The sequence below is a fragment of the Centruroides vittatus genome, unplaced genomic scaffold (genome assembly GCF_030686945.1).
Source record: "Centruroides vittatus isolate TY-2023 unplaced genomic scaffold, ASM3068694v2 contig_564, whole genome shotgun sequence".
NCBI lineage: Eukaryota > Metazoa > Arthropoda > Arachnida > Scorpiones > Buthidae > Centruroides > Centruroides vittatus.
The window spans coordinates 18,840-44,977 of NW_027122335.1; the positions used below are offsets into that span (position 1 = coordinate 18,840).

Genomic DNA, 26,138 nt, shown 5'->3' on the forward strand with positions numbered 1-26,138 from the left:
AATAATCTTTTATAATGTTTTCTTGGACGGTACAGTACCTGATCTTACAGAATTTGAGCAACTTCGTCGATAGTTTTAAAAAGTCTTTCTATATCCTCCTCCGTATTAACGTCGATCAACGATTCGTTGGGTATAAAATTCTATAGTCCAACTTTGCTCCAAATATGCTGATTTTGTAAAAATTTGATTGTTCTGACCTTTTTCTGCTATTAACGCGTTTAATTGGTTGTTGAAGCGATTATTTATATGACTTAATGATTGTTCCGTGATCGTTACTTTTGTCAAAGAAGAAAACACTATTTTAAGAGACAAAAATAAAGTTAAAATGTCGTAGAAGATTTACTACTGGTCGCAGAAATTTAAAATTTGGTACTAAACACAATACGAACACGCGACTCAGATGCGAGTGCTGATTGGCTAGCGTATGTTGGATGATCACTCCTCAACGTATTACTGTATTATCACTTTGCCAAACAAGGTGATAGCAGTATTCATAATGACCGGTTAATTTGATAAATTATGTTAAAACACCTGAAATTTATTACAGTGCCCGGATTTTGTTTGTCATTATTCATAATGCCCGTATTAATCACTTAGTGACTTAGTCTATAACATACACAAGTTTTTTGCCTTATATTTTACAATACAATTCTGACAACTTGTTGGTATTTAGGCAAAGGGAGATAGCTTGTCTCACTAGCCTTAGCATTAGAATTTTCTTCGGAAAAGTCTTAAATTCCTAAGTAAGATTTTTATTTCGTATTAGGTTGTAAAGTGTGTGTTGGGTGAATAACGGAAGTGCTAGTATAGTAAGAAAAGTTCTGTTCTTTCTCTCTCATATCTGTAGCAGTAAAAGAATAGTGATTTAAATTCTGTTCTTCTTCACCGCAGTAGCAAGCTGCAGTCTGTCCTCTGACAATTCTTTTTAGGTACTCATTACTGTTGCAGTGTCCAGTATATAACTGACTGCTTATAAAGTCAACTGAAAGCTATCGTAAATCTTTTTTTCGTTCTTCAATACTTGGCAGGAACCAGAACGTATGACGTACTTTATTAGTGTTCGACCATCTATCTTACCGCGGTTTAGTTGTTTTACTTTTTGTTAGCTTTTTATGCTTGAAATTGAAATTTTTGTCTACTTTCTCTAGTGTTTTATACAGTGTGAAAGTACCATTAATAGATCTTTGAACGTTTATCTGAACTATTCTTAACATTCTATCTTTAGAACTTCGCCATAGTCCGTTTTAGTCCTTCGACATCTTCCTTACCTTCTGTATCAGTAGTAATGATTGCAAATTTACCGGATATTACGTTACCGGTAATTATATTCGGAATTACCGGTTTATCGGTAATTTACCGGTAAAATCGTATTAAGAAATGATTTAAAACGAAACTGAATTACTGACAGAATTATTGAACAACCATTTATTTTTAAGTTTTCTATCAGTTTAAACCAGCGGTTCCCAACCAGTGGTCCGCAGACACCAGTAGTCCGCAAGAGCTAAAATATGGTCCGCGAAAGATTTAAAACTTTTATTCATATTAAATTATTATTCCCACATTGATACAAACTGAATTTAATTTTTACTAAAAATGTTACGTTTTCTATTATAATAGTACTGTTAAAGCATGTTACTCTTGAGTTTAACGATTACTTATGTTAAAAGTTTTGATTAAAGTTTATTTTTAGATTGACACAGTTTATTTTTCTTAAACCTTGTGGTCCCTGCTAACAACAATGAAATCAAAGTGATCCCTCGTCAAAAAAAGGTTGGGAACCGCTGGTTTACACAAACAATATTCTTATAATAGTAATTATTATGACATAACAGAGATTGAAATAATGTTAATTATTAATCATGTTTTTCTTTATTTTGAAAGTAGGCTCTTAAAAAACAATACATTTAGGGTCTCGTCATCTAATTTAGATCTAATTTTCGTACAAATGGCAGCTGCATTAGAGAAAGCTCTCTCGGAATCAATATTAGATGGACGTAGTGTCATTAGAGCATTGAAAACCTTTTTAAGATGCGTTCCTTGTATTTTTTGCTCTACGAAATAATTCATTTCTTTCTTAACTATATCTCTCACACTTTTAAATTTACTAATATTACTGTTATCGGTGTCTACGCTTGTTTGATGTTTAATGAATAAATCCAATTTCTCTTTCATTGTTAAATTTGAGTTCTTTATTGTAGATTTTGTTCTCGTGTCGACGTGAGAAGTTGATGGTGTGGTAAGCAATGAACACCTCTCACCAGCATCTGAGTCTGAACTAATTTCAGCGACATCGACAGGTCTTGATTCGTTTTCATTTTCTGATAAGTGCTTAATTATCTCTACAATTCCATTTAAAATTGTATTTTTGTTAACATCATTGAATATTTCGTGTGACTTATGTTTGTTTAATTTTTCTGGGTTATGTAGATACATTAAAATATCAGAGTAAATGGTTCGTCTCTCTTTCACATGAAAAATAATTTCTTTCTTTAGTTCGTTACACAGAAAGAAATCCTGCTTTGATAGTTCTTCTATCAGAAATTCTAACGTTAGATCTGCAACGTACAGTACAAATTTGTGTTTTCGCAACACAGTGACTCGACTGCTACTTTTATAGGTTGTAATGAGTGTATTGTATTAGACAGCAATTCAAGTTCATCTTCAGAAAAGGTTATATCTGAACGAATATCAATTAGACTTTTTCTGACAGAATTTCGGACCTCTGAAAAACGTTCCAGCATGGTCAACATATTGCTCCAACTTGTTTTTGAGTCTAATAGTAGAGATAATTCTTTTTCTAATTAAACTTTAATATGCTTCTGAAGAATGTCATTTTTGAGTGGTGATTTTCGAAACGTTTTAACTACATTTCGTATTTTCTTAATTAAAAGATTTAAAGTTTTATTTTGAAAAACATCCCTGCGAAACATAGTGCCATCAAGGCTTTCCTGTATTACTTCAAATCCTCCATTATCAGATTCATTGTCTGAGGTTTCGGAATCTTCCACATCCAGTTTCGAATGTATGGGTTCAGTACTGTTTTCTTTAACATGGCCTTTTTTGTATAGAACTTTCGCTACTGCTAAGTGTAAGCCGTGAGCAAAGCACACTTGGCTGTTTACGTTGATTAATCTTGACACTTTTTTCATCACTGCAGCTCCGTCCGTGACAATTGAAATTAGGTTGTTATAATCGACATTGAATTCTTTTAATCTGACATTTAAAATTTCAACGCATTTTTCAGCACACATAGATCCACGTGCGCGAATCAAACCAAGATTCCAAAATTTGTTACTTGCGTGGAGATTGACATTCATATATCGACTGTTGTTAAGTAGTGTCCATTCGTCACAAGATATATGAAAGATTCTCCTCGAACTTTTCATTCCGATATATCTTTAATAATCTCATCGTGAATTTTTTTTCCAAATTCAATGATCATTTTTTTAATCGAATGAAGAGATTTAGGAAGATTCACAAATCCGCTTGCAGAGAAAAGTCGTCTTAGGTCTTTCGATGTGCAAAATTTGGAGAATGGCAGTCCGTCAACTGAAACCATACGAGATAATACTATAGGCAAAGACTCGTCATTTTCTTTCTTGAAAAACGTGGTTATTTTTTTATTATATTCATTTTGTGCACTTTTTCCGGCTGTCTCCTCAGATTTTCTTTTCAGTAAGTTTATATCATGACGTCGTATGAGGTGATTATGCTGCACGCTTGAACTTCCTCCGACTGCTTTGATTGTTTTAAAGCATATTTCGCACACTCCAGCATCTCTTTCTGTTGTGCGATTGAAGTAATCCCACGGCGAATTTTTACTCATTACTACAATAAATGTAAAACATACTGTATTAGGGAAAATGGTATTTTATATTTTTATTTATCTTTTTATCTATAACTATTTTTATATTTATATTAATGCGTTCTTTCGTTTCAGTTTTAATTAATTTCACAATAAAGATTCCAATAACTGAATTTTACGAAATCTGAATCCAATGTGTGATGTTCATCGCGAAAGGGTGCACACAAAGATACATATACAAAAAAAAATATCGTTATTTCACGTGATGAACGAGGATCTTTGAATTGTAACTCTCCTCAGTCGAAAAATTAATTTTTACAGATTACGCTAACAACAAAATTTGATTTAGAAAAATCCACAACTTATATTAGGTTCGCGACAAAGAATATATATCGATATTTTCGGGACTGCGATAACACAAAGAAAAGAATTAATTCTAGAGCCTTAAAACTAATTAAATACTAAGTAAGAAGGGAAGTGATAGATGTAAAGAGAATTAAGAGATAAATCTATAGGAAAGTGGGTACCCGTTCTTATACGTAGTCTGGGCATGGTGACAATCCTGATCCTTGTTTCTTACAGAAAAATATGATCGCTGATTTGTCTTCACTACAAAAATCTCTGTGGCGTTTTCTATTAGTCTCTATTTTCACTCTTGAGTCAAAAAGTAATCGTTTCTCTCCCAACTTAGCCCTCGGGGCTTCTTCTTTTCTTTTGTTCTATGGATTGGTCACCAGCCCCAACAGGCGAGTTAAGAAGGAACATTCTAGAAGGGATAGAACAATGAAACAAAAAAAAATAAATAAATAAAAGGAGCTATATACTCAATTAAAAATAATATATATGTAATATGGCGTACTGCCACAAGCTTCATAAAGCACAAACCAATAAACAAGAATATTACTTACTATGTAAGTCGTGTTTTCAGTCAGCACGTATTTATGAACTGTCAAGAATTTGTAAAACGTTTCCTTTTGCATCTCAGCTATTTTGAAAACAAAAACAAGACCCGTTTTGGAGTATAGTATAGGGAATCAACTTATAAACAGACTAGAAAATTGCTTTTAGTAACTTTAAATTACAAATGGAATGACCCATTACAATCTGCACTGTTTTATCGCTATGGTATGGGGTGAGAGAAAAAGAAATCTTCCCACGGGAAATATCTGTGGGAATTTTAGAAAATAAATATCGGATTAATTAAGATGATTTTTTTTACCGAAATACCGGTAAAAAAATTAATTACCGGTAAATTTACCTATTTTACCGGTATATCGATAAACCGGTTACCGGTAATGCAATCACTAATCAGTAGGCACCGCTTTGCACATGCATTGTGATTAACTTCTCTCAGATTTTTCTCTTTTACAATACCTCAGCTGACAGTCTCATTCGGTAGTTTCGGATTTTGCTTAAACTAAACCACTTTTTAACAGATTACACCCACCAAGCTCAAATTTCGATTTCGGCTCTACAACGTTAGTGGTTAAAGTGTTGATATGAAAAAGAAATTTGATTTTAAAAGAGAAAACGAAAGACGTAGGCTAAAATAAACCTAAGCATTTCCAAAGTCGAGAGCAAAGATCTTCCAAACATTCATTAAAACGAAAAAACATTTAATGCAACGATAATGGCAGGGGTGGGATTCGAACCCACGACTCCGAAGAGACTGGTACCTGAAACCAGCGCCTTAGACCGCTCGGCCACCCTACCGGCCCGTTGCAACCATGCTCCGGTTTCGTTCTTCAAACAGACCCTTGCAATAGCCAAACGTTTCGTTATGCACTTCGTCTATATGTCGGACGTTTTCTTCTCGCTTGCAGCACTAGAGCAGTCAACTAATCTGGTCTTATCCTGACTTTAATTACAATGCGTCTGTCGCTACTCTGAATATAGCGACGTTTTTTGAGATAAATTCCACACACCAGATACGGGTGAATACGGATGCGATCGTTTTGTTTTCAATGAAAGCTTTCGTCGTTTCTTGCTTATGCTTCGAACCAAATTTTACATATGACTACGACGTCTATCCGCGCGAAAGTTCAAGCAATTTTTCACCAAAAGTTTCTTTCGCATTCTGCCAACTCCTATGTGCGTTTCGGTTGCCTTTGTGCGCGTTGTTTACGAACCAATCAATACTAGACGGTACATGCGGTGACACAAGACCAGACATAACTTTCAGTTTGGCTGGGCATCGGTTGAAAAATCGAATTACGAAATTGAAGACCTAAAAAAATAAAGATTTCCGAAAATGTAACGATGGATGGCGCGTTTCTGATGGAAACCCTATCTCTTTTTCGCGGATGCGATCAACCTTCGGCTATTACAAGTATTAGTTTACAGAGGACGATTTGCTAATTGTGACTCACTTGTACGCTTAGTTTCTTTCACGAAACACCCGTCGATGAATTGTCTTTATGTGCTCGATGTGTTCTCCATTTCGTTGGCTCACAAATAACATAGCCGATTTAACAATTCAAAGACTTTTTTGAAAATTTCCATTGATACTGTTTACCACTCCTGTTGAATTACTTTGCAAAGACCATGTAATGTTGTAGCCTTACGAAGAAAAAGACGTTGCTTCAGGAAGCCAAATCCAAAGAAATTCATGGGTCTGATATCAGGTGCTTTGGTGGGTATGTCCTCTGCAAAAATATGATTTGGTCTACCGTCAGCCTTGATCTTTTGGAGATAAGTGGTTGTATATGTAGGTGTATGACTAGACGCTTTGTGATGGTGAAGAGTCATTTTGGCTACTTCTCTAGGATATAGCTTTGGAAACTCACGTTTCAAATATGGTTTCGGTATGTTCTGCACCTAATATTTAGCGTTAACTTTCAAAGTTTTTGGCACTCTGATAATAGAAAAGTGTTCCTCGGCTTGTCATTTCTTTAACAATCATAAATCTTTCGAGTCATCTTTTGTGACATTTGATAAGCCATTCTTCTGGCACTTCCTGTTCGGACTGCACTTACAGAATTTTTCGAGTTCCATTGCAGTAATCAAAGTATATATACGCTTCATGTAGGGTGGTCATGTACTCGCTTTTTCCTCCAGCCAGATGCCTCATTATAAATTTTTCTATCAAGTAGCATTTCTTCATACTTGTTTCAAACGCTTTTGTTTAACTTGCTTCGTATGTCTCCAAATTTTGCTACTTCATCCATTTCTAATTAATATAAAAGGGCTAAAACTTTGAGGACATACCTACGTCTAATGACAGTGCATTTTAATCATGTTTTAAGAATGGCCCCATTTCCACTATTTTTCCCATTCCAAAATGTGATAGACATAGTCAAATGTTAAATTTAATAATATTGTATGTGTGTACAAATGTACTGTAAAGACATATAAAGTGGATGTGGGACCACCCTCATCATTTCCCAATTTTGAAAAAATGACCAATAAAATCGTTTATTTACATTTTTAAAATTAATATTAAATTAAATTTTAAAACATTAAACAATAGCCATTTTACTTGATTTTTTTACTCGCTTTAATCTTATTCAAAATTATATAATTTTTTAATGTAAAATTGGAATGAGATTAAATTTTTCCTAATTAATTTTAAAATGAAAATTACATTTTATATATATATATATCTTTATACATTTATGATCTGTCAGAATGGCACAATTTTTTCTATATAACATTATTTTATATTCCTGTACGTTTTCCATTAGTTTCTTTTTCTTTCATACAAATTATTTATTATTCATTTATATATCTCGTATATTTTTCTTCTTCCTCTTTCTGTTGTGTCTTCCACCATCACTTTCAATATTCTTCACAACAGAACATAGTTTGAATTATAGAATTCTATATCATTCAAGCATACATATAATTAAGTTATTCTAAGTATGACAGATTTATTCAAAATATATAAAAATTATTTATTTTATGTAAAGCTCTATAAAAGTTTTCTAATAAATGAAAATAAATCTAAGTTAAACCAATACAATCTTAACCGGAAAATGTCTTGACTATCGTCTCATAGTGCTAATAATCGTTTAGCGAAAAGAAAAATGAGTTAATTAACTTTCGGTTAGGCAATTCGTTGCGTTAACGACAGACGTTCTGTAACTTAACTAAGTATTCGTTTAAAGGGTAATATACAGAAGGTAATTAGTTTCAAACGTTTCCTACGATGAAACATCAATTTCTCATTGTAGTTCGAAAACATTCTATTCTTGTTCTTAATTACGTGAAAGTATTTGGCATTTCTTTCCGTTAAAGTCATTTTTAATCTTTAAACAAATAAAAGTAAGTTAAATTCTATAAATTATACAGATATTCAATTTTGAAGAATATAATTTGATATCGTTGTGTAAGATACGCTATGTAAAATCTATGTTAATGCGTTTTCATTAAGTGTAATTACCAGTAAACGGAGTGAATATTCAAAAGGAGAAATACATTATTTTTTTATGATTAACAACAGCTATTTATATAATGTCATTAGCGAAATATCATTATATGGGGAAAATCGCAGTAACTTTAATCATAATTCATCAAATTTAACATGTGCTGCCATCTTTGTTATCATTTTAAAACTAAAGAAATATTTTTAATAATTATTTTCATATTCACCGTAAAATATTTCGTATATTTAACACTTGAATCTTCATTAAAACGTGTTGTTTTATTTTAAATAATTATCGAAAGTAATTACCGTTTTAATTTTAGTTAAAGACGTTAAATGCGTGACGGAAAACAATCCCTCTTAGTTGGGAACTGTACAGATGCTAATGTAATATTGTTATGATTACTATTAAGCATTTGAGAATGTATTTTTAATATATATATATTCTCCTCGGATGTTTTTATTAAAAAAAATAAAATGATATATTTTTTAAGAAATAACTTTTTAAAAATGTTAATTATCCCGGCTACGAAGAGTCTTTTCTGAATGTTAATTATTCAACTAGTGAAATAACTTTTCTAATTACTTATTCTCCTTTCATGTGTTAGTAAAAGATGTTAATGGCAAGTAATAAGACTTTGTGCATAATTAAAATCAAAACAGAAACTGACGTTTTAAATAATTAAAAATTTTAATGATAAAATTCTACATAATATATATATATATATTTTTTTTTTACCTTTTAATTCTTTTACCCTATTCAAATTTACCGAATATCTTGTCTAAAAATAAATGAAAGTTTTAAAAAATAATATGAAATTTTCTTTAATATTTCAAGTAGAAATAACGATCACTACTTTGATATTAACATATTTACAGCGCTATTTAGTACAGATGTTAGTCATTTTCAAATTTTTAAATTGTGCTCTTTTTTTAATATGATATCATTAAATTTGTAAGCGTGATACATTTATCTTAATGGCAATTATTATTATAAATGTGTCTACATAATTGCATTAGCTAAGTTTTCTTCTACGTTCAGATCGCGTGATACAGTTAAGCGTGATTCTACGGGAAATTTCGAAAGTTTGGATTTAAATGATTAATAACAAACACGTATCGACTATTTTAACATCACAATAACCTTCAGATAAACACATAAAATTGTCAAATTTATATGTATAAATACATTATATCAATTATTACATTTTCTAATAATGGTTCATTTGCAATTTAGTATAGCCTATACATCTTAATCCACGTGGAAATTTACCATTAACCAAAGTGCAACCAATGTAATATATCTTTTCTTTAACGTGATCTTTTGAGTTTATATAGTTTATGTGCAAGTACATTATATATAAATGTATTCTATATGAGAAAGAGAAGGAAAGGATAGGCTGTGTTAGGATATTTACATTATTAAGGCCCGCTTAATTGCATTATACCAATTACCAAAATGTATATTCTAGCATAAAATATTTAAATTTTATGGCATAATTTCTGATTTCTTTTCGAAAAATGAAAAAATTTTGATTAACAGTTGCGTTTAAACTAATTTTTAGAAACGTAGAATTTGTTATGTATAATAATTACTTGCATTATTTTTAATTTAAAAAGTATTCAATGTAAAAAAGAATTGACATTGAAAGAACGAAAAAAAAGTCGATTTTCTAAAATCAATTTTTAATGTGCTCTCATGATTCTTTAACATATTTCATCCTTAATTCATTTATAGAACTTTTATACAAGTGACCTCTGTTGCTCTATGATTCGAGTCCTCAACTCATTAAACAGTCTCATAGTTTGTCTAGATTCTCTAGAAGGAAGCAGATTTATGGGAACAATAAGCAAGTTACCAATGTTTTCTGCATTATTGAGTTGTCTTTCGTGGGAAAGGCATTACGTGTTGTTCCTCTTTCAATTTTATTTGTTGTCTCTTTGCCTAGCAACAAATCACTTTAACGGGCTATAAATGCATCTTTGGGTAACCCATTACTTCAACAAGTAATTAAACATAGAGAGAAAACCAGTATTTCACTCTCAAAGTTCAAGAAAGTGATTTAAATATCTCTATTTTAAGGAAAAATGTGACAGCCCAAGCTGATTGTTTATAATTTAAAAGCTAGCATTTGCTGCAAATATAAGATAAAATGGAATGGAATAAAATATCATCTGATGACAGATACGAAACCGAGCGTGAAAACCAAATGTGGATGAGAAATGGTGACCTAAATTACTTCATTATTGATTGTAAGTTTAGCGATAGTCCACATACCCTTTTTTAATTTATTTTTTGCCCGATATGTAATCGCTAATAACAGGAATATTTATTACACGTATCTATTTTATTCGATTATATACGATACACAAATATAAGCGTACAGATCTACTTCTTTCAACTGAAAAATAATGAAATAAATTAATTAAAGTTTTGTAATCCGTTTGTCTATAAGATTTATTACTTTTTTTTTGGTATTAATTTTAAATTCTTTGATCTCGTTAGTTATTGATAATCGGCTAAACAGATTATAATTCGCCACCAATAGCGTATCGAAACTAACAGACAAGTAGCGCCCTCGAGCAGGCCAGCTTCAAATGACGAAAGGAGCTTCCAGTTTAGACGTCAGCTGGTCTGGTTTGAAGCTGCTTGGAGTGTCTCTGGTTTCCGACTGCTCACAACTTCTTTTAAAACCAATCATGCGAAGCACTGACTCTGCACGTCTATCTGCTTGATGCGTATGGAATGCGATACAGGATGTCTTTTTCGTGGCCAAAGCGGAAAAAGTGCATTTCCCATACCGTTCACGGTTGTCAGTTAAGGATGAAAAGACCGAATCAATGTGCGGCGATTTGAAATATTATTTCACATGTAGCTGACGATTGTTAAATATTTCGACAATGGTGTAAGATATTGAACAATGTCTGCTGCCTTCATGACAATACAAGGCTATGTATGTCAACTGCTATTATTTTTCTTCGCATACCAAGTAAAAACTCGGACTATCAATGCTGTTGACTGTGATCGTTTTTTTCATACAATCACGTGGAATTTTAACGACAGCGATGTCAGAAAGTTGAAGATGGAACTACATCACCCCTTCTTGTCATCTCATATAGGAGTAGTACCTAATACAACATACACAGGTAAAATTTTCTAAAGTAAAATTTTGTTATTATTCGCTAACTTTAGCTTATTTTTCTGTTATTTCGGTTTCAGGGAATATAAATTTGATGTTTCTAAAGATTTGGCAGTGTTATAATTTCTATACACTTTTTAATAATTAATTTTATTTACTCCATTAGCAAGTATTCTCTTGGACAAACATTATTGATTTATAAGTTAAAGGAAGTATTTGTTTTTTAAAAAACATGATTATAAATAAAGAAGGTGGAAAATGTTTTGTCTAGTTTCTGATTTAGATCAATGACGCTCTTTGCTTTAGCTTCTCTCACATTCATCCTTAGCCAAGACCTGCTGCACATGACTCCCTCAATTATTAAGTAATTCGCACAAGTCTACTCCACGGCAGAGATTTTCATAAAAGAATATTTCGATACAATTCCTAAATTAGCATAAAAACAAACATTAAAGATCGATTGTGATAATGCTCTTAATTAATTGTCAATATTTGTTTTAGGAAAACAGTTTAATTTGTTAATGGATTTGATAAGGTTTGTTTTGATACAAATATAAGCAGAATTAAATCATATTAAATATATTAATTAAGATTATTCTAATTTATTGTTTATTTTGATCATTTCACGTAAACAAAAATATTTTCTTTGCGGAAATATTTGCCTAAGAAATCATTATAACAATATGTAAATTTATTATGCTAAACGATACTAAAGTGTTTGTTGACTTAAAAAGAAATTAGTTTTATCGAAAAGTTTTATTGCGGATTAACTCGATTGTATTTTCTCTTTCTGAATTTTAAAGCACGATAGAAACTAAGGAAATTATGTTAATAACATTTATATATAATTAAAAAAACCCCCGAAAAAAGTGTTTAATTTAGTTAACAAAGCTTTATTTTTAAATTATTCGCTAAGAATTGATCAATTGCACATTGTACTCCACTCCATCGATACTTGTTCGCACAATAAAGATTACTATCCATTATTTACTTATTATCTCCAGTAATTTATAAGTAATTCAATATTAATATAATAAAAAAAAAGACTTCCAGAAAAAATTGGAATTTTTCAACTGAAATGTTATCTTACTTTGCTAAATTATATAATATAATCTTTAAATTAAATTTTATCAAGTTAATTTGGTAATATATTACGATAACGCGTGGGTCAGTATACACACTTTACGTAATGGTTTGTAAAATAATTTTGGTAAAACATTATTTTGATTAAAAGAAAATTAGTCATTGAGAAATACATCAAGATTTATATTAAATAATGGTTTTTCAAATTTGCTTTGGGCAGAAGTAAACTGAAATTCAGGATTCTTGTGTTGTTGTCTAGCAAAATATGAATTCCCCCCTGGAAATTCTTTACAAGAATATATATATATATATATATATATTTTCGAATTATATAAAAATCTTCCATACAAAGATATAATATATATATATACTTTTATATAAAGTTCTAACAAGAATATAATGTTAATAAAATTTTATTTTGCGCTCCGACGATGCTGTTTATTAATTTAAAGAACTTAAATTATACATTTTTAAACAATATGTATACGTAAAAACGAATTTTTTTAATAAATGTTTGCTTATTTTGCTTTATTTAACAAATAGTTTATCATTAAATTTATATTAATCTCTTTACTACTAAAATTTAAGTGGAAAAAATCGTTTTTCTGAAAATATATAAAAGAATTCTCTAAAGAAGATTACTTTATATATTTTAAGCTTTTTATTTATTTATTTATTTATTTATTTCTCACCCTGTTTTGCAGAAAATATCAAATTAACACAATAAGTTTATATAATTTGAATGTAAAAAAATGTATTCTGAAATGAGAAAAATTGTGTTAAAAATGATAATACTGTATACTTTTTTTTATATAACAAAGTTAAGTTTATACATTTAGAAAATTGCTTATTTAAAAGAAATCTCTGCATATTTCAGTCTGTTAAAGTAAAAAAAAAAGAAATAAGAATGAAAATAAATAAATAAAAAAAATGTGAAAGTTGACACACAGTAAGAACAAGGCTCTTTCTAATCATTTTATCGACGCCATAGTTGAAAGTTAATGTCAACCACGTCGTCAACGGCCGAAGAATAAATTAAGTTAGTGGATTACAACAAATAGAATTGGTTATATTGAAAGAATGAATTGTCAACTTTTTGTTTATTAGAACTTAAATGCATCGAATTTAGTACTTAAACTTTCTACTTTAAAAGATTTAAGTTTAGTAAAAACTATTATAATTTATAATCTAACTATACAGAGTGATTAAAATATACTCTTAATTACATTAAGAAGTGTAGACCTTATACCATTTTTGACTTCTGTATTGGTTGTATGGATCTTATATTATAAAAACAATACATAAGTGTAATTAGAAATATCAATTATATATAATAATTTCATGTAATATTATTTCAATTTAAGTTTAATAAAATAGCGTAAAATTATAGTCCATTTTTTATTATAAATAAAAGTGAAAAAAGTGAAATTTCTTAAGGTATTGAGAGCAAGTTTGAAATTCGCTTGAGAGTATACACGATTAGTAATTAACGTTGATTTAATTATGAAGAAATGATGAATGGAAACATTAATAACTTCTTTTTTCGTGTAAGGTACAGAAAAGATTTATAAACTGTAAAAGTTTAAATTATCTAGATTTCTCTTTTTGTAATTTTATGATAACAATTATTATCCCTGTGGAAAATTAAAAAGTTCGGCGTGGGTGTGGTATACAGGATTATTCGCCACACCCTGTCCACCCTTTTGGCCTTTACTTTAAACAGAAATGTATCATCTGGAAGAGTGCTGTTTATTTACAGTCGTCTTTCCAGTTTTACGATCATTTCAGACCATTTTACAAAAATATTCATTTCAATCATCTAATTAATTAAATGAGTCAAGCGAAAATGATAGATGATCCTTATTCATGAAAGTAAAGTGAACAATGGCGAAATTATTTTTATTTGTTTATTGATGTAATTTAACTAAAATATATTACTTTATATTAATTCATTATATGTTTAAATAGCGTCGTATTAAAAAACTATATATATATATATTAATCGATATTTTGTTCTGATTAAGTTTTGGTAATTGTTTCGTGTCAAGTTTACAATAATAAACTTTTGTAAGGATGAAAATATATTATAATGCTAATCAATTTAGGGAAATTAATCTGTAAGAAATTTTGATTTATTTTTTAAAATCAAATTCTTCTTTTATAGAAAGAAAAAATAAAAACAGAAGATGTAACCCCCTTCATATTTTACTCTTCCTCTTCCTCTTCCTCTTCCTCATTACGGCATTTCTTCAAGTAAAATACAAAAATCTTTATTCCCTTTCTCATTAATGACATTTTCAATATTTCTTCAATGCATTTTTAAATAATTTATTGAATTTTGAACGGTTTGAAGCAACTGTTTTAATTAAACTACCTCTTTTATTTATAACTAAGTCCTATCGACAACTTTAATATCAAAATTATAATTTTAATAGTTTTAAATTGATTTATTGTACAGTACGTACATATTATTACGAATATATTAACTGTTTTTCTTTAAAATTTCTCTACATCTAAATTCAAGACGAATGGTTATAAAATACCAGGTCGATAGATTAATGCATTGTGAAATGCGAACCTAAAGATGCTAGCGAATGTATCTACTAAGATAAATATTTTATATTTTCTATTTATTTAAAAATATAATTTTATTTTATTCGTATAAATTTATCGAATTTAAACGTAGAGAAAGGATAAAATACTTTTTACTACGTTAAATAATATTTTTAAATAATGGAAATAATAAATTAAAGCTTAAAGTTTTAAATGCTTTACACTAAAATGTCTGAAGTTTAATGAGTTTTAAATATTAAATTTTTCGTTTTATTTTTCATAAAAACATTAGAAATGTGCGAAAAAATAAAATAAAACCGAAATTTGCATCTGTAAAGTGTTTGATACGTTGACATGAAAGAAGTTAGTCGGCAAGATGAAATTCTTATGAATTATTTTATATTTTAAAATTCTTATTTATAGAAACTGAATGCAGTTTTGAGTTGATAGCACTATAAACAAACTCGTGATGTGACGTATAGCGGCCATAACTAAGAAGAATGACTCCTTAATAAATAATAAATCTTCTCTGACCAATCCATATAAACATATATATATATATATATATATTTCTAATTGATAAGCTAAATATTAATATAAAATAATACTATATAATATATAAAGTCATATTAAATTATTTTATTGACGATATATAATTGTTACCGTTCGTATTAGGAGCTAATTAAAGTAGTATATTTATGGGAATTTTATTAATTTTTAGCTTCGTTTAATTTTATTAATAAGTAAATAAGTTTGCTTGAAATAAAAAAAAATGAAAGTAAACTGGAATTTATTTAAATTTCCTTTGTAATCAATGTCAATTCTTTGTGTAAAGATAGCAACGACGAGAGGTAATTGATGCATGCTTTTGATCGATTACTTTGATTTTGAAATTTAATACGAAATTGTGATCTGGTTGAAAAATTATTATTTACTTCGCCTTAATAACCGTTAAGATTAATGATTTTTCTTTCTTTCTTTTAAACCTATATAGAAATTTTTCAAAAAATTCTTTTTGTTTATATTATTATTCATATCTTTGTAATATATCAATTTATTCTTTTCTTTGATAAATCAGAATAATGATCAAATTTTAGTTAAAATAAAGATTATTATTATTATTATTATTGATTTTTATAACATTGTTGATAATTGTTTTCTATAAATATAACTAATTAAGAGAAAACAAGAAACATAATCCTATAAAATGTAATGAGTAGAAAGTATTAATTTGAAGGTTCAATACATAGTTTTTCAAGTTTGAAAGTACAAAAAGTACTTTAATTAAAGTATTTATTGCATTTTAAGTCAGAATTTTCGGCAGAATTAGCTACTAAAATAAAGTGGCTTTACGAATTTACATACTCTTCGATCATTCCTTTGTGAAGAATTTCATTGTAATTTTTGTTCTTTTGTTAAACTTGCATTTAATACATGCCTAAATAAATAAGTATAAAATTATTAATATTAAAAATATAACAACAATACAGTAATTCTTTGGGATAATTACAGTTATTAATTTAAAAATTGACACGAGAGGAAGCCAAACATAAAAAAATCGAAAAAATTTCCATTTATTTATCTGTGACGCCTTTGTACCCAAGTGGAATAATAAAAATACACGTACACGAACAACAAATAACCATCAACAACAGTTACTAGTACAGTCTTTTATATCTTTTATCCACAATATTCCTCATCGGATCACAGTCTGCATAACTGAATAGGGTGCAGTTAAGAAACTACTAGCGATAATATATTTATCGTTATTGTTTAGCTTATATTTTATTTAAAGAAATAACAGCATTAATCTATAATCATTCTCATTTTGAAGCATTAAAATGGTTAAATTATATCTTAAAAACAATTGAAAAATACCCATTAAAATAAAAATAATACAGCAATAATCTACCTATTTACAATGCTTCTTTATTATTATTATTATGCATGAAACGGTTAGAATTTATAATTTTATGTAATGAGAAATAGAATTAAGTCTGCTAATTTATCTCTTTTCAACACAATTGATTGAATAATAGGCCGCCCTCAAAGTATAAGTTATCATCAGTTTTCCTTTTATAATAAATTCTTTAATTGAGGATGAGGACGTGCTTTGGATAAGCTCTTCATCTGACGAATTCTGTATGCTAATAAACATCAAACTAATGTACATAATTTCTGTATATTTATGTATTTTATGACATTTATTGCAGTGTTTTTGATATTATAAAATCAAGTCTATGTATTTGCATTAAATTCGTGTTATACGTTAACATTAATCATCATGTTTTATTACATTTTAGTAAATGTAAAAAAAAGAAGAAATTTTGGAAATTTATAGTAAAAATTTCAAATATTTTACCATTATTAATAAATTTTAGTTGAAATTAAAGAGTATCGTACTTATATTTTTTATATAGAAGTTGTGTATGTTGTACAGTATATTCATTGATTCAACTGTTGTATGTTAGTCAGTAAATACAGGTTATAAACAAGTTTTGGATCAATGTATTCTTGATATCTGGAAAGGTATTGAAATGTCATTTAATGTTTGAAAGCTTCACACTATAATTTTTTAAAATTGTTTTATTTCGTTTTCAACGTTGAACAATGGATTGTCATGCATTTCTATTGAATGCGCTTTTATCGATACAGTGTAAACAGAAACACGTTCAATAAAAGTATATGACAGCAAATTGCTTCTTTTCAAAAATGTCAGGATTATAATTAAAGTATTTGAAATTAATTTATTCTACAGCTGCATTTTATCCTTTATAAATTTTTCTGCCTGTAAAATTGGACTTCCCCTTTCTTTAATTAAATTGATAAACAGATATTTTTAATTACATTTAAATAATAAGCCGAAGTTATTACATGTATTGATAAACAAAATTTTCTTTTCTTTAGTCTATTGTCTGTGAATTAATAATTAATTAATTTAGTCACTATTTATCTACAGTATGTTATTAACTACAAGTATAAATAACTCTATTTACTTTTGCATTTAGTATGTTAATTATTCGTTCATTAAAATAAATAATGATATATTTAATAAACAATGTTTAACTAATAAAACAAGCAAACATAACAATGGAAAATATGGCTAACTCAAGTAAGATCATGGGTGACTGCTCGGTGCCCGTGGTCTTATTTGAATTAGCTATTTTTTCAATTGTTGTTCTTGCTTCTTTTATTGAAAATGCAGTGTTTAAATATACTAATGAAGTTTTTATGAGAACAATATAGTTTATTTAATAAGAATTTAGAAAGTATTCTTCTATATTTCTTTATAAACTAAGTAATTGAAATGTCGAAAATGCCTGCTGACCTACAAAAGAAATCAAATTTAATGTCTTGCGGCATTAGAAGATCAAATTTGCTCTCAATTCTTTGAAAACTAAACAATTAAAAATATTTCTGAAATTGGCAGAGGCCCACTGTTTCTTATTATAAAATTACTTTTTATTATATTAATTCACTTTTTTATTTAAAAGAAAATTTATTCCTGATAGACGAGACAATGGTAATGGCAATATAATGCCTATGTTCAGCTACATGTGATAGATTATTTGTAATTTTCAATGTTTAATTTCTAAATTTCTGAACGTTCGATAGGATCAGATTATAAATTACACTAATCAACAAATTAACAAAAGCGACATTGTATAACAAATGCATTTGATTAGGGCTATCGGCTTTCAAATTTATGCGATGGGATGCTACACTGATCATAACATCACTATCTTCATGACCCCATGTCAGATTACGGAATAATTAACGTCGCCATTATGCAATTTTCTAACAGATCATACGCTACATTGATATTAAGCTGCAATTTTCAAGATAGAAAGTTAATGTAGTCATTATTAATTATATCTTATCATGTGAAGCCACTTAAAATTCCAAAGATCCTTTGATTGGAATCAAGTTAGAATTTTAATCGTTCTTATTTTGTTGAGAAGAATTGCTTATTATATTCATACGAGAATAGTTTAAATCATCTGTTGAAATAATTTGAAAGTTTGTTGGTTCTTTCGACGTGAAATTTTTGTTGTAAATCTGCTTCTATTGTTTTATTATATTGTAATGATTTTTATGATAATTGGTTCGTATGAATTCTAACAAATTATTATATTTATTTTCAGTGAAAATTGAAATCCCAAACTTCGAAGAAAGTTCGCAAGTTTTCGTAACTAGTTTGCCCTCTGGTATATTCACAGTTAACTTAAACACATCAGTGCCTTGTGATGAATCTAACAGTTCTCTTTTAACTAATATTATCGAAAAATATGTTATGTTTACCTGGAAGTCTCCAGCAGAAAGAATAATCAACGACACTCTAGATTTTATGTAAGTAAATATTCAAAATAACTAAATATAACGTTGTCAGATCATTTAAATTTTTGAATAGAATTTGTCGCTGATGTTCATAATATCCAAGTAATTTTTAGTCTATAAATGATTCCGTCTTTACCAAATTTAATTGAAATAATACTAATTATAAAATATTTTATAATTAGTATTATTTGTATTAAATTATAAGTATTATTAAATTAATTCTATATAATAAATTACACGTAATCTTATTAGGCTATATAGGTCAGGAATAATTTCAAATGATATAAATTTGAAATTAATGTAATTATGTTTGAATAGCTTACTTATTATTTATATATACTGTAATATAATCTCAATTTTTTATATAAATATACTATTTAATACACACGTGTATGTGCGTAGTTGAAGATAAAATGTTTTTCAAACCTTGCAAATATTTTTATATTTTAAATAACTATTAATCTATTTGTTGCACATGTAAAGATTCCGTTTCAATTGGCGTACATGCCACGTAATGTATTTGGTATGACAGGGGATGTGGAATTTGCAATCTATATTGGATGTCATCCAAATATCCGGAGGCGTACTGTACACAATGTTCTTTAACAAAACAATTCCTCAGAAAAAGTTCAAAGGCATAGTGGTAACGCAAGCTATCAATGTGTCATCATAGAATAATTTTTAGCATTTTCTGTACACGTGGATTGCAATTTTATCTCAATCAACTACACAATATATGGGTTAGAGATATGCTCAATATACCTGGCACATTTATCAAATTGAAATTTTGTATATATATATATCCTAGCAACAAATATATTTCATGTGGAATGACGTCTATAGGTAACCATAAAAATATATATCCAACTTTTCTAAGTTGTGTTATTCTGTGAATTATATAAAACTATATTATTTTCTTTTATCTATCTTCTATTCTGATATTTAATCAACAAACACATAAATTAAAATTAATAATGTTACTTTAAATTAATATCTTATTATTACATAATATAAAGGTTTGTGTATTTAAAACATTGAAAAATTATATAAGGGCTAGTCCATATAATACGGAAATGGCATTTAAACATTAAATATTGTATTTATTTACAATATATTAATTGTATGCCCATATAAGAAAGAAGATAGAACACATAAAAAGTATTATTTCTCTCCCTGTTTCTCTGAATCCATATCTTTAGTTTCTTTTCTATGAGAGGTCATATCTATTTTTATTGTATATGTTCTTCATACCTGTTCCTTATATATTAAAATTTATTCTGTAAATATCATTTATCAATTTACATTTATAGTTTTATTATTTTATAAAGTTATACAATCGGAAGTCTTACAATGTTGTTTAAATTGGATAGATATAAATCTACTGATGGTTTTTAATTTGTTATACAGCATCTGAGTTTAGAAACAACAAACAATTATAATGCAGCTATATATTTAAAAGATTATAAAGTAGCAAGCACGAAATGTTTATTAAATTTTTCTTAGTTTTATAATCTAATTTAACTCGTGAAGAAGTCCACTTAATTTTGTTGTAATGTTCGGTATGCAGAAAGAATGTTTTGCACAAACTGATTATATTCTTGAATAAGAAGAAACTAGTAAATTTTATAAGTTTTCATAATATAAACAAATTATTTCTATAATATAACATTTTGTTTACTTTATGTTGAAGTTTTTCAGCAACCTTGCAAATAAATTTTATCGCAATCATAAAAAAATATGCAGTCGTTTGAATATTAGAAATTCAAATGATCACGAGATAAATTCTTGATTAAATATATTATTCATAATTATAAAGAAGATAAGTTTTTAGCTTATTATGCCGTCTGGTGTTAATATTCAGATCATGAAAATTATGAGATAAATTCATCATAATTGAGTAACTTTTTCTACATACTTATCATACATATGTGAACAATTAAAATACATAATTCATATTTAAGCATTAAAAAAATTTGATATATTACTTAAAATATGCAAAAATATCTCGTTCAAAAGTTCATATCATCCAATATAATATCGCATGATAGATCTAAGGTGATTCTGAGTAAAATAAACTCTGTTTTCAAAACTAAAATGCATAACTTACATCATTCTTTTGGGGATTTTTACTTTTTTTTTCATTAATCTATCACGTCTAAAAAATTATTTGTAAAACTCTGTCAAATTTAAATTTCGGGTAGTTATTATGCGCTCGTTATTCAGAATAGAATAATGAGCGTATAATAACCCACCAGAATGTAAATTTGAAAAGTTCGTGTTACACTGGAGAAAGTATCGAAGTTGTTGAATGGTCAATACGGAGAGGAAAAACATATTTTATTGAAATTTATATAGCGAAATATGCTCAATACGTTGTCCATTCTTTTTCGAGTCACTTATTAATTCTTCTTTTCTGTTCCCTCTGGACTCTTTCGAAAACATCAGGTTCGATTTTCTACTTCTCTTCCATTTCTCTTTCAAGCATTCGACAAAAAAAATGAATTGATAGGTGCATTGAAAAGAATGGGTAACATTTGACCATACTTTTTAAAATAAAATGGCTGAGTTGTACTTCACTTTCAATAACGTATTTTTCCCCTATGTTTTTTGACTTTAAAATACAATAAATCTTTGGTTTTTTATTAGATTACAAAATAAACTGTCCAGCGAAGAATTAAATTGAATTGCAGTAATTAAATTAATAAGTAATATATACCTTACAGACTATTACAATATATTGAATTTTTAAGAAGCATCTTTAAACAGATAATAAAATACACTTCAGGTAAATAGTCTTCTAAATAATTTAAAACGATAATAAACAATATTTTATTCAAAGTAACGATTAATTTAAGTTATATTGTTAGCTTTTTCGTTAAAAATTGATATTTGTTGTTGTAATAATGTTTTTAGAGGAATTTTATAATAAATAAATAAAGTAGGGGTCCCGTTATGGCTCACTATTATTTGATCATTATATTAATTTTTCAAGAATTTCTTGGAGATTAATTGGAGTTAGTCAAAATAATAATCCAAACTTGATGACTTAATGGAACCTGTGTCTTGTTTATTGATTCAATAATATCATTTCGAAAAGTTAGTTATATTTCTAATACAGTAGTTTTCAAACTTTCAATATTCGTGGAGTCATTTTCACTAAATTCAATTTTCTCGGGATCTCGCAATAAAAATGTCTTTTAGATAGAAACAAAACAAATAGATATTTGAAAACTATTAAATCCATGACAATAGGCTGAGAATTTGGCAAGGAAAACAGACAACAGGTAGAAAAGAATCATAACATCGTGTATATAAGAGATGGAAAATGTTTGAGAGGCAGGCCTGGAGGTGGGAGGATAAGATTTAAAAGACAGCTGGTACCCAATGGAGAAGAATTGCTGATGATGGAGATGTATGAAAATTAACAAAAAATGGACTGAATCAAAGCTGATCTTGGTGATTTTAAAACCATATTTTAGTTTAAAACATTAAATTGAAAATATTTTCAGAATGACTATCTTTTTATAGTGTTGAAACAACGGTTTTATTTTATATTAAATATACTTGCTATATCCTCGTAAATACCACGTAGAACCACAGAATTCCATGAAAAACATTTTGAACACCGCTATCCTAACAGAATTACATGCATGTGTTTAGAATAATTATCGATTTTTCAGAACTGTCATCATTTCAAATTATGGTAAACGCTATACCACATTTATTTGATCTATCTGTTTATTCTATGTAAATCCCTTTGAATGTTCTATTTTTATTATTATTATTATTTTGTTTGTTTCTCTTCCCTTCTCTTAATTTCATTCAATAAGGAAAATTTATTTCAGCTCTTGGACGAATCGAATCTCATATTGTTATTAGTTCTTAATATATTAACTAGAAATCGAAGGATTCTTTTAATTACAGCTAAGAGCTAATTAACAAATAAAAAATTGGGCCATTTTTTAAACTGTCTTTATTACACAAATCAAAAGTTTTATGTAAATAAAAAAAATAACGATGTTTACGTTTTATTATAATATTTTTGGTAATTTTCCATTTTTGCTATTTATAACGAAATAATAATGTAGTCATTTAAAAACTGAATAGTTTTGAAGACATTTCAAACTCTTTTTATAAATCAGTCGTTCATGTGTACGTAAAATAAAATTCAGAAAGAGTTTTTTTTAAGGATAAATTGCAAAAGCTACTTTAAAGAACCTTTAATAATTAATAGAAAATTAATTTCAAGTAGATTTTTGTAAAATTGTTTTGTTTCATGCTTCATTATATAAAAAAAAATCTGATAGACAATTAAAAACTATATAAATGGTAGAAAATAGACTGTAACAATTTGTAATATTAGGGAATAAATAAAAAAGTCCCAATTGTTAATTTTAAACAAATAATTTTATAATTATAATTATAATTAAGTAAATTTTATTTGTTTTTCTTCAAATAACAATCAAAAATTTTTACTGCTTATCATTATGACAAAGTTACTTTTTCACTAAAAAGTATGATTTTTACAATGTATTATGTATCAGTATATTGTGTTATTTCATTAAATTTCGAGAAACTTTTTACAAAAATGAAAAATAATTTCTCGTTTTCTTTTCAGATTACGTCGTCATTTTTAAAATATTTTTCAATATAATCATTTTATAGACTAACACTCTAACATCTACCAATGAAAAGTCGCAGTATATCCTATTCTGATGAATTAAATAACCATCTGAGTTTTTCTAATATTATGATAAAATTTTTTGTTACGGTTCGGCTCAGTTCACGAATTTCAATATCGTTCCTAGACTTATATATATTTTTTTCTTGATATAAATTGTTGCAATGACATAAAAGTTATTGCAACAATTTATATCAAGAAAATCCAGCAACAATTCTAGAGCATTTGATTTTTTTAGAATCTGTTTCTAAGGAATAGACTGCAGCTGTAATTTCAGCTGCAGCTGCCTTGAATGTTTTCTGGAGTATTGTATCCCTTCTTATCTTTCTTTTATATGTCACAATGTAACAAGTATTTCCACTAAATTTGTAACAATTACTTCTGACTATTCCTTTTACAAGTAAACATTCTATATATTTGTCTATCAGACCGAAGTTATAAAAAAAAATCCTCCGAATCATCATCAAAAGTATATGTTTTTAAGATTGAAAATGGTAAAGTGTATCTTTAGTTCACTTTATTCTTTTAGAAAAGGTTAGATATATAGATTAGTGTGCGTATATTATATATATATATATTGTAGAAACGTGTATAGGGAGGAACACAAAGAGCATGTATTCCTTCGTTTAAGCTTGGTCTTTATATCTAACCTTTCTATATATAATCTTTTAGATTTATTGACGAGAAATATTTTATATGCAAATGTATTCAATACTTCTAACGATGCTATCTGGAGACGTCTATTTTAGGAACTAAACCTCAAATGATGTTGTAAAACATTAAAGTTCATACGTTAGAGTGATAAGAAAATACTTTACCAATGGGAAAATCATTTAAATACTAAACTTTTAATATAATTTTCTTTTATTTTTAATTTATAAAAGTAAGCTATTCCAAAATGAATTTCTATATATTTAAATAGATATAAAACAATTTTATTATGTATATTAACGTACATAAAACCTTAAATCAAGGAGCCACTCGCCTCAAAATTGTCAAAACGTTTTCAAGAAGATTTAACTTAAATTCATCAAAGACCACAAGTAACGTTGTAATTTTGTATACCTTTCTCACGAAATATTTATAAGAAAATACTTATAATTAACTCTACATCTCAATTTCTTATGTAGATATGAAAGTTTTTAAATAAGGTTCAGATTAAAGTTACTTAAAGGTTAAAGTTAATATTATGAATAATATTAGTATTTATAATTGAAAAACTCTGCATCAACAATGTTTAACGTTAGTCACTGTAACATATCAGTTTTCGGCCATTGATTTATATTTGGTGCTTTTTAATGAAGAATTTCCATAGAACCTGCAGTAAAACTTGCCCAAAATGAAAACTTAATAAAACGGGAGAAATTCTTAAGATATTCTGTGTTAAATAATTGTTTTATACAATAATAATGTATTTTAAGAGTGCTAAAACTTCTAAGAAATTAAAACACCAGAATATTTTTTATAGAATGAAACTTGAATGACAATTTATGATTCATTATGGAAAAATCAAGACATTCGCCAGCTGCAATATAATTATAAAATCATTCAATCGAACTAATGATTTCAAAGTTTTAAAAATCAATTTTATGTACGAATTTTTTATGTCATTTAATTATATTCATTATGTGTTAATATACTGTTTAAATCTATGGAAATACAGTAAAACCTGTCTAACGCGGAACCTTTATAAAACGGAAACCTGCCTAAACGGGAAAAATTCTAAGGAACACGGCGATTTTCTGTGTTAAAAAAAATCATGTTAGAAACAGAAACCTGCCTAAACGGAAAAGATACTTAACACAGCGATTTTCTATTAAGAAAAACCTGTTCGAAACGGAAACCTGCCAAACTGGAAAAGTATTCGGTACCGTGCGAGTCCGAGGTTTTACTGTATATAAAAGATTTTAAAATAATTATTATATATATATATTTTTTAAGTAAATAAAAAGTATTATTTTAGGGTGGTGTATGCGGAGAAATCGAGCCATTTGGTTGTAGCCACTGCGAGTACGTCCTGGATAAAAGGTAAAATTCATTATAAAAAAAAATAATAATTAGCCTAATCTTTTTATTATTAATTTTAATTAATAAAAATAATAATAAATATATAACATGAATTTATAGATATAATGTTAAAATACAACTGCACGAACATCTTTTCTCCTGTTATTG

General features: G+C 27.8%; 1 protein-coding gene and 1 non-coding gene across 4 annotated transcripts in view; one reads left to right on the forward strand and one right to left on the reverse strand.

The window, feature by feature from the left end:
• Positions 1-5,436: 5,436 nt before the first annotated feature.
• On the reverse strand, positions 5,437-5,518 carry TRNAL-CAG (transfer RNA leucine (anticodon CAG)). Its single transcript has one exon. It is a non-coding gene; the product is annotated as a tRNA-Leu (tRNA).
• Positions 5,519-10,792: 5,274 nt separating this feature from the next.
• The window catches only part of LOC136978939 (uncharacterized), a 67,106-nt gene continuing 51,760 nt past the window's right edge, over positions 10,793-26,138 (forward strand). For all 3 annotated transcript variants that reach the window (XM_067274776.1, XM_067274777.1, XM_067274778.1), the window contains exons 1-3: positions 10,793-11,315; positions 19,090-19,294; positions 25,927-25,991. In XM_067274776.1, coding sequence (XP_067130877.1) covers positions 11,090-11,315; positions 19,090-19,294; positions 25,927-25,991 — 496 coding nt within the window. In that variant the 5' untranslated portion in view covers positions 10,793-11,089. The remainder of the gene's footprint in view (positions 11,316-19,089; positions 19,295-25,926; positions 25,992-26,138) is intronic.